We start from the raw sequence: 15962 nt of genomic DNA, 5'->3' as shown, positions 1-15962 counted from the left end.
TCACATCCTACAGTTCACCACATCACCCCCTACAGTTCACCACATCACACCACATCACATCCTACAGTTCACCACATCACCACCTACAGTTCACCACATCACCCCCTACAGTTCACCACATCACACCACATCACATCCTACAGTTCACCACATCACACCACATCACATCCTACAGTTCACCACATCACCACCTACAGTTCACCACATCACCCCCTACAGTTCACCACATCACACCACATCACATCCTACAGTTCACCACATCACACCCTACAGTTCACCACATCACCCCCTACAGTTCACCACATCACCCCACATCACCCCCTACAGTTCACCACATCACACCACATCACATCCTACAGTTCACCACATCACACCCTACAGTTCACCACATCACCCCCTACAGTTCACCACATCACCACCTACAGTTCACCACATCACCCCCTACAGTTCACCACATCACACCACATCACATCCTACAGTTCACCACATCACACCACATCACATCCTACAGTTCACCACATCACCACCTACAGTTCACCACATCACCCCCTACAGTTCACCACATCACACCACATCACATCCTACAGTTCACCACATCACACCCTACAGTTCACCACATCACCCCCTACAGTTCACCACATCACACCACATCACATCCTACAGTTCACCACATCACACCCTACAGTTCACCACATCACCCCCTACAGTTCACCACATCACCCCCTACAGTTCACCACATCACACCCTACAGTTCACCACATCACCCCCTACAGTTCACCACATCACCCCCTACAGTTCACCACATCACACCCTACAGTTCACCACATCACACCACATCACACCCTACAGTTCACCACATCACCCCCTACAGTTCACCACATCACCCCCTACAGTTCACCACATCACCCCCTACAGTTCACCACATCACACCACATCACATCCTACAGTTCACCACATCACACCCTACAGTTCACCACATCACACCACATCACATCCTACAGTTCACCACATCACACCCTACAGTTCACCACATCACCCCCTACAGTTCACCACATCACCCCCTACAGTTCACCACATCACCCCCTACAGTTCACCACATCACATCCTACAGTTCACCACATCACACCACATCACCCCCTACAGTTCACCACATCACACCACATCACCCCCTACAGTTCACCACATCACACCACATCACCCCCTACAGTTCACCACATCACACCACATCACATCCTACAGTTCACCACATCACACCACATCACATCCTACAGTTCACCACATCACACCCTACAGTTCACCACATCACCACCTACAGTTCACCACATCACCCCCTACAGTTCACCACATCACACCACATCACATCCTACAGTTCACCACATCACACCCTACAGTTCACCACATCACCCCCTACAGTTCACCACATCACCCCACATCACATCCTACAGTTCACCACATCACCCCCTACAGTTCACCACATCACACCACATCACATCCTACAGTTCACCACATCACCACCTACAGTTCACCACATCACCCCCTACAGTTCACCACATCACACCACATCACATGCTACAGTTCACCACATCACACCACATCACATCCTACAGTTCACCACATCACCACCTACAGTTCACCACATCACCCCCTACAGTTCACCACATCACACCACATCACATCCTACAGTTCACCACATCACACCCTACAGTTCACCACATCACCCCCTACAGTTCACCACATCACCCCACATCACCCCCTACAGTTCACCACATCACACCACATCACATCCTACAGTTCACCACATCACACCCTACAGTTCACCACATCACCCCCTACAGTTCACCACATCACCACCTACAGTTCACCACATCACCCCCTACAGTTCACCACATCACACCACATCACATCCTACAGTTCACCACATCACACCACATCACATCCTACAGTTCACCACATCACCACCTACAGTTCACCACATCACCCCCTACAGTTCACCACATCACACCACATCACATCCTACAGTTCACCACATCACACCCTACAGTTCACCACATCACCCCCTACAGTTCACCACATCACACCACATCACATCCTACAGTTCACCACATCACACCCTACAGTTCACCACATCACCCCCTACAGTTCACCACATCACCCCCTACAGTTCACCACATCACACCCTACAGTTCACCACATCACCCCCTACAGTTCACCACATCACCCCCTACAGTTCACCACATCACACCCTACAGTTCACCACATCACACCACATCACACCCTACAGTTCACCACATCACCCCCTACAGTTCACCACATCACCCCCTACAGTTCACCACATCACCCCCTACAGTTCACCACATCACACCACATCACATCCTACAGTTCACCACATCACACCCTACAGTTCACCACATCACACCACATCACATCCTACAGTTCACCACATCACACCCTACAGTTCACCACATCACCCCCTACAGTTCACCACATCACCCCCTACAGTTCACCACATCACCCCCTACAGTTCACCACATCACACCCTACAGTTCACCACATCACACCACATCACACCCTACAGTTCACCACATCACCCCCTACAGTTCACCACATCACCCCCTACAGTTCACCACATCACCCCCTACAGTTCACCACATCACACCCTACAGTTCACCACATCACACCACATCACCCCCTACAGTTCACCACATCACACCCTACAGTTCACCACATCACACCACATCACACCCTACAGTTCACCACATCACACCACATCACCCCCTACAGTTCACCACATCACACCCTACAGTTCACCACATCACACCACATCACCCCCTACAGTTCCCTACATCACACCACATCACCCCCTACAGTTCACCACATCACCCCCTACAGTTCACCACATCACCCCCTACAGTTCACCACATCACACCCTACAGTTCACCACATCACACCACATCACACCCTACAGTTCACCACATCACACCCTACAGTTCACCACATCACACCACATCACCCCCTACAGTTCACCACATCACCCCCTACAGTTCACCACATCACACCACATCACCCCCTACAGTTCCCTACATCACACCACATCACCCCCTACAGTTCACCACATCACCCCCTACAGTTCACCACATCACCCCCTACAGTTCACCACATCACACCCTACAGTTCACCACATCACACCACATCACCCCCTACAGTTCACCACATCACACCACATCACCCCCTACAGTTCACCACATCACACCCTACAGTTCACCACATCACCCCCTACAGTTCACCACATCACCCCCTACAGTTCACCACATCACCCCCTACAGTTCACCACATCACCCCCTACAGTTCACCACATCACACCACATCACCCCCTACAGTTCACCACATCACCCCCTACAGTTCACCACATCACACCCTACAGTTCACCACATCACACCACATCACCCCCTTCAGTTCACCACATCACACCCTACAGTTCACCACATCACACCACATCACACCCTACAGTTCACCAGTGCATTCATTTTGGAAATTTTTGCTCCGAAAATTAGCACATTTATTGGATCTTTATTTGCAAGACTTCACAACAGTACTGTGAAAGTAAAGAGTATTATCAGTAATAATTACAAACCAACTGTAATGAATTCAAAGGTTTACGGAAGGGGGAAATGCATTAAGGCCCACATAACTCCACCCACCAACACACACTCGTACAGTACATACAAATGGTAAAACTGAAGCATTGCATGAAGAAATTCATAGAACATTTCTATGTGTATTTCTGTATATGTATTTCTATGTGTATTTATGTTTATGTATGTTAATGTATGTGACCAGAGGTGCAGCTCGTCCCTCTCACAGTGTGAGAGCAATGTTCATGTCATTCAGTGAATGGAAATTTGCAATTAGATCACAGAACTTCTTGAAATACTGATTGTTTTTGTTGTTGTTTTGGCTCTCTCTCACTCTCCTTCCCTCTGCATATCTTTCTTTCCTTCTTTCTTTCTTTCTTATTTCCTCTTTTCCTTCCTGCTCCCTCCCTCTCTTCCCGTCCCCCCTCCAGGGAGCGCATGCAGCAGTCGGCCATGTATGATCTGTGTGTGGGCATGAGGCAGGTGAGCCAGGAGTTTGTGCGGCTACAGCTCACCTATGAGGAGTTCCTGGCTATGAAGGTGCTACTGCTTCTCAGCACAGGTACAGTGTGAACTTTACATTAGCGCTGATGTTTTGGTTATGTCAAACCTCAAGCTCCAACTCAATCATTTAGATTCCATCTTAGTGCTATTTAGCCTAAAGGTGAATAATGTCTAGTTGTTCAGAGGTAGTTTCTAGATAAAGGTAAACGAGTTTGAGCTCTCAGAAAAGGACTGGTTTTACCACTCTTCATTTTGGCATGTCTGTTACATGTCAGCAGGACGCCTGTAGCTACAGGAATCCATCATGAGTATGTGGAACAGAAAGAGCTCAAACCCTTAGTCTGTGAAATATGCGTGTAAAATAGTTTACTTGTTTCAGCAAATGAGTTCAGATATGAATTCCGACTGTCTTTCATGCACTGGTTGTACTTGGTTGGTTTCATGCATAGGGTTTTTTTCATGAGCGTGTGCATATAAATGATTGCATTAACTAAGGCTTATTAGTGGAGTCTTAATGTGAAGCATCTTAGGATATAGTGATAGGCTTATTATGCTATGACACTGACTTATTGTCATCATTATCATGAGCATGGCTTTTAAAGCTGCATTACGTAGGTTGTTTTGTAAGGTATGTATTTGTTGAGAGAAGGAGAGATAAACACACCTAGCATTCACACCCAGAGAGCCGCCCAGGTTCTTCACAACATAGTTTTCTGGTCTTGGTGGGAAACCCACGAAAATTAGATAACAGCTTTTTGTGCACAATGTTGCCAAATATATCAAGCTTCCTTTCATCAGTGCCAGCTGTGCTGTTGGTGTTTGCAAGGCAAGTCTGTTTGCTGTTAGCTAGTTAGTTTGCTAGTTTTAGACAAAACTCTGTAATGACTCTTTAAGATGTACCATTACATTAACCTTTTTTGTTTGTGGGGGGCAGTGTACACACACACACGCACACACAAACACACACACACACACATACCTACATACAGTGTTACAGTGATTAAAATCTTGACGAAAGTAGGGCAAAGTTTAGAAGTATTGTTTCTGAGTACAGATGAGATCCCAGTCTGCTACCGCAACTTCTTACACCCTGATCCACTGGAGCCCGGCCAAACAGCCCTGCTGCACTCAATAAAGGCCAGTCAGACAGGAGGCAAACAGCCAAGAGCCAGTGTTTTCCCTACGCTGCGCTCAAACACGATTTTCAAGGTGGAGGAGAGAAGGAGAGAGAGAGAGAGAGAGAGAGAGAGAAACTTCATGCCAGGGAAATAGACTGATGGCAAGATTGAAAGACAAAGACATTTGGAAGTTGAACAAAATAATAGAGAAGTGAAATCTGTATACATTTTCTGTCAGGTTGCTGTATTTAGAAGACATTGTATCCAATCTGACTTTGAAAGCAGTTTAAGATCTTGGCTTTGCAAGTACATCGCTGCCCTTGTGGGCCTCCATGTCCACTCCACCTACCTCACCAGAATTTCTGGTCCATTCAAAATGTCATGAAGCACTATTCCATTCTACTGTTCCTCTTTCCCTGTCTTATTAAGAGGATTTGATGTTTAAACACATTTGGCCATTGATTTGATTAGCTCTATTTTGTTTCTCCAATGTGCTAATGGAGTCAGTTATCATAATAAATGCCCTTTTTTATGCTCAGAGGCTTTCATCGTGGCTTTTCTGTAATTTGGGTGTTGTGTTTTTTCTAAGTTCAAAGCTTTTATTTTTTTTGAACTGAGGTACATTTAAAACACTTGACACACACTTGCCTTGATCTCATGTTTCAGAGCAGTGTTTTTAAGTGACAGCTTTTGGGAACATGTAGATTTAAGATCTGTGTTGTGCTTGTGCTCAGTGTTGTATGCTAGCGGTGACATTGTGTGTGTGTGTGTGCCTGTGTGTGTGTGTATGCGTGCCTACGTGCCTGCCTGCCTGCAAGTGTGTGTGTGTGTTATTTGCTTGTGCGTGTTTGTGTGAATGTGAAAAACAGAGAGACAAAGGTAGATAGACACAGATACGCAGAGAGAAGTGGATGGTATGTCTGTAGGTTTGGGTGGATAAGGGTGCCTTGATCTTTGGCAGCTTAGGTCATGTGCATAGAATGTGTGTGCGAGGCCTACAAATCTGTGGTCTCTCAAAAAAAAGGGCCAAACACTTTGCAAAGTACTGCTCAACGTCAGCATTAATAGGTAGCCTCTTTATCTGGAAGCGCAGGTGTCACCTTTACCCGTAATGCACCATATGGACTAGAACTTTGAATGCAATTTAAAACTTCCCTTTAGCCAAATTTGGATTTTGCCTGATATGTACTAATTTACCGAATCCAAATAAAGAAGTAAACTATGCGTGCCTACGTGCCTGCCTGCCTGCAAGTGTGTGTGTGTGTTATTTGCTTGTGCGTGTTTGTGTGAATGTGAAAAACAGAGAGACAAAGGTAGATAGACACAGATACGCAGAGAGAAGTGGATGGTATGTCTGTAGGTTTGGGTGGATAAGGGTGTTTGTTTGTGTTCGTACCCAGTTGAGAAGGAGATAGCAGCCGTCTGTGAAGAGGGGGCATGTCTGGTGCATCTGATCTGGTGGCCTGTGGACTTATGAAGTTCCAAGTCTTCTTTGACCTTGGCTAAAATTTCACTCTGGGCCTGAAGATTCTCCTGTGACTTTGGTTATGATGGAGGCCTTGACCGCCCCAAAACCCTCAGAGGCTCTTCTCTATTAACACTTAACGTGTATGTCACCACACATCATCTTTCCTGACAGCTCTCCCATACATATTTGGCATGCTTAAGTGATGACTGTGGAGTGTAGAACTTGATTTACAAGCTTCAAGACAACTAAAAACTTTGTAGAGGGTGAAAGGACATGGAGTAATGGCTGTGTTCCACCCCATTTTAAACATGCTGAATGCTTAAAAACGCCGCCGACACACACACAGTTGACATAAATCCAAGGGCACATGGACACTAAACTGTCCTCACAAGCATCCACAGGCCTCAGGCGAGGGGCTCCTCTCCACTCTGTCAGGAACGAAAGAAGAGAGCTGTTTGCACCCTGACATGACAGCCATTACGGAGGCGTAATCAGGCCAGTTTCCATTCAGCAGGGCCCTAAATGCCAGCCCTGTGGCTAATGAGGCCTATGTGGGTCAGTAGGAGCGCAGGAGAAGGGAGGGAGGGACGGAGAGCAGGAGAGGGGTTTAGCACATTCCTGCTGAAGACACAAGAGGGAACAAGCAGAATCACCTGCGCCCCCCCAACCCCCCCGTCTCTGCCACAAACTCCACCATCACCTCACCTGCCTTTTGACTGCGCTGACACAATATTTACTAGTCAGGTCCTGAAGTGGGCTTTGCAATAGGCAGAGGTTTCCTGTCTGTCCATTCTAGTATGCAACCCTGCACCCCCCCAGCTTTGGGTGAGAGGCTGCTCATGAGTAGGAGAGTCTGCTCCATCTCTAAGACATCAGGCTATGTCATCTCTCCCCTGTGTGTCCCTGCTGATTGCAATATAAACACAGGGTGACAGGAGGGTGACAGAGAACAAAATGACAGGACCCCTAGCTGTGTCAGTTTCCGACCAACACTAACAAGGAGCCTGTCAGTCTCACACAAGATGGGTGAACTTCTCCTCAACAAGTGAGGCAAACTAAATAATGTTTGTGAATTATTCATTTTTCTTGTTACATTTACACAACATGGAAGACAGTCTGTGGTACTGATACTTTAGAAATAAGTGAATAATAAGTGAAAGCACACACCTAAGGGGTGTGCTGTATGATCACAATCTTCCTCTGTGTCATATTACAGTATGGGTACATATTTCAGTTTGAAAGCAGGGTTTGCAGTGAGGCAGGGGTCAACAGCCGATGGCTAAAGAGTTACTAACTGACACTGCGGAAGCCCCCACATACATGTCAATCATGACTGGGCTGAAAACAGTAGCTGTGCCTCCACTGTGAAATCATTGTCGTCTGGTTCTGTGGGTCTGATTTTGCAGTTGTACAATAAATGGCCTGAAGGCGTTTCTTACTCCCTCGCTGAACGGATGAATCCTGAAACGAGTTTAACTTCTATTTGCCTTTCGATTCAATTTATTAACCATTAGGTAATCTGATTCACTTGGAATTTAAAAAAACAGAAGTCAGAATATTTTTTGCTGGTGCTTTACTCTCTCCCTGGCTCTTCTTCCCTCTGTCACTCCTCAGGATGCCTAACTTCATTTATCTCATATCTCATCGTACAAATGTTTTCATTAGCCAGCTTCTTAATGAAACCCTCGATACTGCTGCCACTGCAGGGATTGTACCTACATCACAACGTTTGAAACACGGATGACAGTCAGAAAATAGGGCGCTGTCACAAGCCAGCGGTGGCACATGCCACATTCTCAGGGTATCACCCGGTAAAGACTAATTTAAAGGCTAATTAAATGTTACACAGCATATATCGTAATATTTATGTATGAATGTATAAAGGATGAAAGAATGTTTGTACCACTTGAAATAAAAGAAGTGTTCCCATGAAAAAAAGCATTAGAGATAGTCGGTAGGCAACCCTGTATGTATGTGGATGTGTTCTAGCTCTCTGAAGGCAGGGGAACCCTGTTTGTATGTGGATGTGTTCTAGCACTCTGAAGGCAACCTTGTTTGTATGTGGATGTGTTCTAGCTCTCTGAAGGCAGGGGAACCCTGTTTGTATGTGGATGTGTTCTAGCTCTCTGAAGGCAACCCTGTATGTATGTGGATGTGTTCTAGCTCTCTGAAGGGAACCCTGTATGTATGTGGATGTGTTCTAACTCTCTGAAGGCAGGGGAATCCTGTTTGTATGTGGATGTGTTCTAGCTCTCTGAAGGGAACCCTGTATGTATGTGGATGTGTTCTAACTCTCTGAAGGCAGGGGAACCCTGTATGTATGTGGATGTGTTCTAGCTCTCTGATGGCAGGGGAATCCTGTTTGTATGTGGATGTGTTCTAGCTCTCTGAAGGGAACCCTGTATGTATGTGGATGTGTTCTAGCTCTCTGAAGGGAACCCTGTATGTATGTGGATGTGTTCTAGCTCTCTGATGGCAGGGCCTCTTGTTCTCCTTTTAACAGTTCCTAAAGATGGACTGAAAAACCAGGCAGCGTTTGAGGAGATGAGGGTGAACTACATCAAGGAGATGAGGCGGGCCGTGGGCAAAGCCACCAACAACTCGGGCCAGACGTGGCAGCGTTTCTTTCAACTGACCAAGCTTCTGGACGCTATGCATGATGTAAGTTGTGCATCCAGTAACTATAGTAATGGACTAAAGCGCAGAATTTGCTCCTGCAACATGCATATCTTTACACAAGTTTAAATGTAAGTAGATCTTTGGAATGTCTGCACAGCTGAATAGACTAAATGGCCACACTGGTTGAGGATCACAGATATGTAAACAGGCACATAACATTTCTTTGGTATTTTATGGGAATTTTTGGGATGGTTATTTCATGTTTTAAAGAATGTTAAACAACATTTCCAAGAGTTTCCTTATACCTCAAACTGCAAGTATTAGTAAATAATAAATCAGTTATTTCGGGTCAACCTGTTTCAAAACATAAATATTACTTTTACCCGGGTGAGCTGAGTAACAGTTGGCTTCTTAAAATGATGTAGTCAGCTCACGGATAGCTCCTGATTAAGATTTAAGATTTACTCTCATCTCCAATCCGGTGGATGAATGCGGTGACAAGTGCCCTGGGGCTGCTGAGAGTCAAGTGCTCCCCCCAGTGGCCCTGTGCTGCCGGCCGGCCCCCAGTGTGAGGTGATCCCCTCTCTCTCCCGCCTAGGCTCTTCATCACTCTCATCTCTTCCACTGGAAGGCCGGGGAGATGGCTGTCACCATTTGGATTTAAATTCACATTTCTAGGTTCCTTAGTGAGGAATGAGCTCAGTATGTCATCAGCCCTGAATGCACTGATGGTCTCACAGTTCTGGCACATTTTATTTGAATGTGTTACTGTCTCCTAATTCACACAACATAATCAGTTCTGTTAATAATCTGTTATTATTAACAGTGTTTATTTTTTAACATTCAGATTAAAGTGTGTCCTGTCATTAGCAGGAATGTTGTGTGTTTTGCTTTATGAATTTGGTTAAGTTTAATGTTTTACGTCCCATAGCTGGTGGGGAGTCTTCTGGATTTCTGCTTCTACACGTTCCGGGAGTCCCACGTTCTGAAGGTGGAGTTTCCTGAGATGCTGGTGGAGATAATCAGTGATCAGATACCAAAGGTGGAGTCGGGCCTCACACACACGCTCTTCTTTCATAAGAAGTAACACACTGAACCACGTCAGCGTGTAAGGCCAGGAGGCGAATGAGAAAAAAGAGAGCTTGGAAACCCAGACACCACCAACAGGGTTTTGAGACGTCAACATGACAATCCTGGGAGCCTTACAAGTGAGAGAAGGTTATGTCAAAGACAGATCTTCAGCAAGTCCCAGGATTGCTTTTGACCAATCACAGGCCACGTAGAGAGAGAGAGAGAGGCAGAGATGATGTGAGGCGGTGTCGAAAAATGACACAATTTGGACAATGTGTGTTTTCTTGAAGAGTTCTTTTTTTTTCTCAAAGCCGTGACAACGTGCTTCTCATTGCCCCAAAGACAATAATGACAATTTTGTTTCTATGGATATAAAGCCATGCATTTTCTTTGGTCAAGCTATAGGGCAAATTCACTATCTCGTTCACTTACACATACACATGCAAACATGCGCAAGCGCGCACATACACGCACACAAACATCGAAACCCCACGTATACTGCAGCTGATTATTGTGGCTTTTCTGTAACTCAGTTTAGCGTTTTTCCGTTTTACCATTCCTTGTGAAGAGGAAAAAGCGAATTCATTGATAGGAAAGATGAAGCGGCCTTTACACACAATATAGTAGGAAAACCTTCAAGGTATTTGCAAAGGAAACATGGCAATTTCAACACGCTTCAAGGGCTATGACATCTAAACTCAACAGTGTCTAATTGGCATTTTTAAATGCAAACAGAAACAACACTGACTCAAATTCAGACCATTGCATAACAATCAAAACCTACTCAGATATGCAAAACATAGAATTATTTAAATATTTAAACTTTTTATGAATAAAAATGGTATGTGAGAGAGTTGAATAAGTCAGATTTGTGTCTTTTGATACTACCGAATGAAGCTTAACAATGTGCATACATCCCATCAATAATTTTGTAAGAACTTATTAAGTATACTGACACTGCATCAGAAATAAGGCACTTAGTCTTTTCAAAATGTCTGCATCAGCAACTATATCTGGCAGTAGCATCCAAAAAGACATTCCAAACTACCAAGTACAATGAAGTAACCCCATGATTACTGCCAAATGGCAATTCACACACTGAACAAATTTGAATAGCCACCAGGGGCTTCATAGCCATGTCCAGCATTAGAAGAGACCGCTCCTAGACAGAACCTACAGTATTTACTCTCAAAGCGAATCGAGGGAGGAATGCCTTTATGCTTGGCAAATGTTTGGCAAAACTAGAAACATTTGCACATGCTTTTCAAACAGAAAAACAGCCCTCCACCTAAATACTGAATTAAATAGTATTTTCTATTTGTGTGGAATAGTTTTTTTTTTCTTAAAAAAAATATGTATATGTAAAAAAAAAAAAAAAAAAAACGAAACAGGAAAAATACACAGTCCAAATCTTGGACACCATTTTATATTAAAGGTGCTTCTTTTCATAAAACTAAGCAGATTTAACACATTTTAACAGTAGCTGCACATGTACAGATACACAGGTAATACAAAGCTTAAAAATGATATACTTTCTTCATACTGGAAAACAAAACATTTTTCAAAGAGCTAACGCTTGAAAACAAAAGTAGTCTGCGGCAGAGCTTTCTGCATACTTACAGCTGGTACACACTATTTGCTTCTGATGATTTTGTGGTTTTCCAAATGTTGTACTAAAAAGGTTTGGATTTCATTTAATTAAAACACACTCTTGCCCTCTCCCCTGACATCTACATTTCTGAATACTGGGACAACTGTCAGAGTGAACGCTATCTGGAGAACAGAATTGAGAGGTGTGCAATGTTTGAAAACTCATGAGGAGGATATCCCCACAGGTTCTTTCCCAGCCACAAGTGCTGAGGGAGATGCACCAGAGTGGAATGGGTGGCCAATCTAGTGTGTGTGTGTGAGTTTGTGTGTGTGTGTGTGTGTGTGTGTGTGTGTGTGTGTGTGTGTGTGTGTGTGTGTGTGTATGTGTGTGTGTGTGTGTGAGTTTGTGTGTGAGTTTGTGTGTGAGTTTGTGTGTGTGTGTGTGTGTGTGTGTGTGTGTGTGTGTGTGTGTGTGTGTGTGTGTGTGAGAGTGTGAGTGTGAGTTTGTGTGTGTGTGTGAGCTTCCTCCAGCCCTTTCTTCTCCTCCTACTTTCTGTGTAAAAGCTGACTGAAGCTTTGTTGATCCCCTTCTCCAGAGGGCATTGTTGTGTTTTCACAAGGAACGGATTTAGGCTTTCGACTGAAGTAAGATTTGCACCAGGGATGTTAATGTGATAATTGAGACATTAAGTAGACGGGAGCTGTCTAGGATAAGAAATGTCTGAGAGAGAGAGAGAATGAGAGAGTGAGAGAGAGAGAGAATGAGTTTAATTACCTACCCTGTGCTATGTAAAACACTGGTTCTTGCAGTGGGTGATAGATAGGTGGCCCAAAATGGCAGAGATAGCCCTTGGGTAACAGGATGTTACCACGTGCCCGTTCTCCGTCTACACCCTGCTGTACGACTAAGAGTTTGTGAAGGAAATGAAAACTATAAGCTGTAAGGATTTTTGTTTTCCATCTTTGTTCTTTTTTTTCCCCCTTTTCCCTGTCTATTTTGATAAATATATATGTAAATCAGACTCACAAAAGGTTCATAGGCTGTATGGGAAAGTATTTTTTGAAAGAATTATATTTTGCTGGAAAACAATATATTAGTACTTTGTCTAAAAAGATGCAACAAAAATCTATGAGATTTTTTTTGTAAAGTGGTAATGTTTATGCATGCTTTTTGACCAGATGTTTACAGTGTATTTAAGAAGGGAAATCCGTGCCTTTTTACTCTCACATGAAAGGTTACCATTTTACAGTATCTGTTGTAAATAAATGAGTCCCAGTATCGCGTTGTGACAGAGATTTCTACTTTTATCCATCTGTGGTTTGAACACTAGTCTCCCATGTGTTTGTATGTCTCGCCTGGTCTCCTGCTATGTTGTGGTTTAAAAGCTAAACCTGTGAGAGGATGAATATGAGCAAGAAAGACAGAGAGAGAGAGAGAGAGAGAAATGAATGTACTAAACATGGAGAGAGAAACACTTTATAACATGAATGTTAGATTCACAAAGCGTTTTGTCTCCCTTTTGTTTGTTTAAAAAATAATGTGAATTTCAAAAGATGTTTCTTAGTAAGATGGTTTTGTACATTTTTCGTTAGTTTTCTTTTCTTTAAGTGTCAACACAACCTAAGTACAATAGGAAATCATTCAAAGCTATAGGTCCTATTCCATTGCATAGCTCCCACCCACAGGATGCATATGGAGAAGTAGTTTGGTTTATTTCATTCTAATGACTAATCCCTTGATGAAAAGGTTTATTTATTTAACACTGCAGACTTACCCAGGACACATCCACACGCCTTAGGGACAGGAACAGGGTGGGCATATAGACAAGGTGCTTGGCTTTTTCTTACATGGCGACACACACACAGGGCATTGGTCAGATGAGATGAGGAAAAATGAACAAACCAAATGGAAGACCCAAGAGCAGAGGCTGGTGATTTGAAATGCAGCACACAGTGCTCAGTACTACAGCCACCAGTCATGCAGTATTTCAGCAGTCACTCACATGAAGCCCGAGTTGACCTGGGATTAGGAAACCAAGTGAAGAAAAGTAGCCGAATCTCTCCAGTGCTGTGCGGAGATAAGTCCCTCAGAAACCCGACCAGAGAGCACTGCTCTGGGCAAGATGGCTGCTTTGATCGCTCAATAAGTTGGTATAGGAGTCCTATAGGAGCAAACCTGTTTGAGTGTTTTGTAGAAGGCAGTTCTGACAGCAAATGACTGCAGAATCTCATGCTTCTATACTTTGTTTAACCAGCTATTACACTGTATTGCTCCTCTCTACTATTGTGGTATACCAACACTATGCATTTGTATAAATCACCTACCGCAGAGAATGGGCTACTGCAGAGCTACAAGGTTAACACAGTAGGTAGCTTTTCAATCAGTATTTTGCAACTGAAATGAGCTCTGTTCCTCTTCACGGATAGTCTTCTTTTTTTCAAACAGCCCCTCATGTGTCTTTCTGATTTGTGTTGTTGTTTTTGCCATCATACTTGTTGAAACTGATCTTGTGTAAAGCAACCAAGCCATATCCCCTAGTGTGACGCAAGATGCATTTCCTGTTTCCTTACAAAATAACAGCTATGAAAATCAGAAATGTTTTTAATCCAATGCTTTGTACAATACTTGTCAGCAACTATCAACAAAGATCATCAATATTCTTGTTCATGACTTTAAGGCAAAATACGCAATTAGTTCCTCCAAACTGTATATCTTGATGCAGATATTGCCATAACTGTGTTTGCAAAAATATCAAGGGATTCCAATAAACCCCCTAACTGACGCCTGCTGACGTGTGCCTTTATTGTGATTCTGATGCTCTTCCACAATGCAATAGTCATCATAGTAGATCATAACCACTTCTGATGCTCTTCCACACTGCCACAGTCCTCATAGTCCATCATAACCACAAGAGCATGGATGAGAATAATCAAAAGAAGAAGAATGGAGGAGACATGGAGAAAAAGAAGGAAGAGCAAGTATATCAAACAGTGCTACACACCTGATTCATCAACAAATCAACTATTTCCATTTGTTTTATATAAAATATAATTACAGTGCATGAAATGCCCTGTATTGTTATTCCTAGGCTTCTTCTTCTTCTTCTTCTTCTTGTTACCTTTTTCTGCGATTAATTCAGCCCGAACCGCTTAACGTAGAAACTTCATTCAAACTTTGTCGCGTAGGTCTTGTAAACGACACTTATGCTATGTATTTTTCACTTTTCTAAACTTTATACTTTTTAAGATATTAAAGAAAAACGAATATAAATTTCTCCCATTGACTTACATTGGGCCATTATGACATCATAATAGGGTCTTTAAACTGGCTTGCACCTGTGCTTTACTGACACCTGTGCCAAATCAAAGGAACCTCTTCTCTCTCTGTCCCTCTCAATTTAACTGTAACTAGGAACATTAAGACACCATCCATTCTCTATTTTTTTTCTCTCCATCTCTCCATCTTTCTCTCTCAGTCAACTTTCTTTCACACTCAATCTCTCTTCTTCACTCCATTTTTATCTCCTTTTTTCAATATTTTCACTCTCTCTTTATCTCTTCATCCAGAGCCAATCTTGTTCACTCTTCTTTCCTTCTTCCACTCTTCTTTTCTTTCTTATTTTCTTCTTCCATTTTTCTTTCCTTCTTCCACTCTTCTTGCCTTTCTTTTTTCCTTCATCCACTCTTCTTTCCTTCTTCCACTTTTCTTTCCTTTCTTCACTCTTCTTTCCTTCTTCCACTCTTCTTTCCTTTATTCTTTCCTTCTTTCACTCTTCTTTCTTTTCTTATTTCCTTCTTCCACTCTTCTTTCCTTCCTTCACTCTTCTTTCCTTTCTTCTTTCATTATTTCACTCTTCTTTCTTTTCTTCTTTCCTTCTTCCACTCTTCTTTCCTTTCTTCACTCTTCTTTCTTTTCTTCTTTCCTTCTTTCACTCTTCTTTCCTTTCTTCTTTCCTTCTT

General features: G+C 43.4%; 1 protein-coding gene across 2 annotated transcripts in view; it reads left to right on the top strand.

The window, feature by feature from the left end:
- Window positions 1–14719, top strand: part of nr3c2 (nuclear receptor subfamily 3, group C, member 2) — a 77660-nt gene extending 62941 nt beyond the window's left edge. For both annotated transcript variants that reach the window (XM_080837351.1, XM_080837350.1), the window contains 3 exons: window positions 4064–4194; window positions 9226–9383; window positions 10273–14719. In XM_080837351.1, coding sequence (XP_080693477.1) covers window positions 4064–4194; window positions 9226–9383; window positions 10273–10428 — 445 coding nt within the window. In that variant the 3' untranslated portion in view covers window positions 10429–14719. The remainder of the gene's footprint in view (window positions 1–4063; window positions 4195–9225; window positions 9384–10272) is intronic.
- Window positions 14720–15962: the final 1243 nt, after the last annotated feature.

The sequence above is a fragment of the Sprattus sprattus genome (genome assembly GCF_963457725.1).
Source record: "Sprattus sprattus genome assembly, chromosome: 4".
NCBI lineage: Eukaryota > Metazoa > Chordata > Actinopteri > Clupeiformes > Clupeidae > Sprattus > Sprattus sprattus.
Note: the sequence above shows the minus strand (reverse complement) of the source record. Positions and strands in the feature narration are given on the sequence as shown.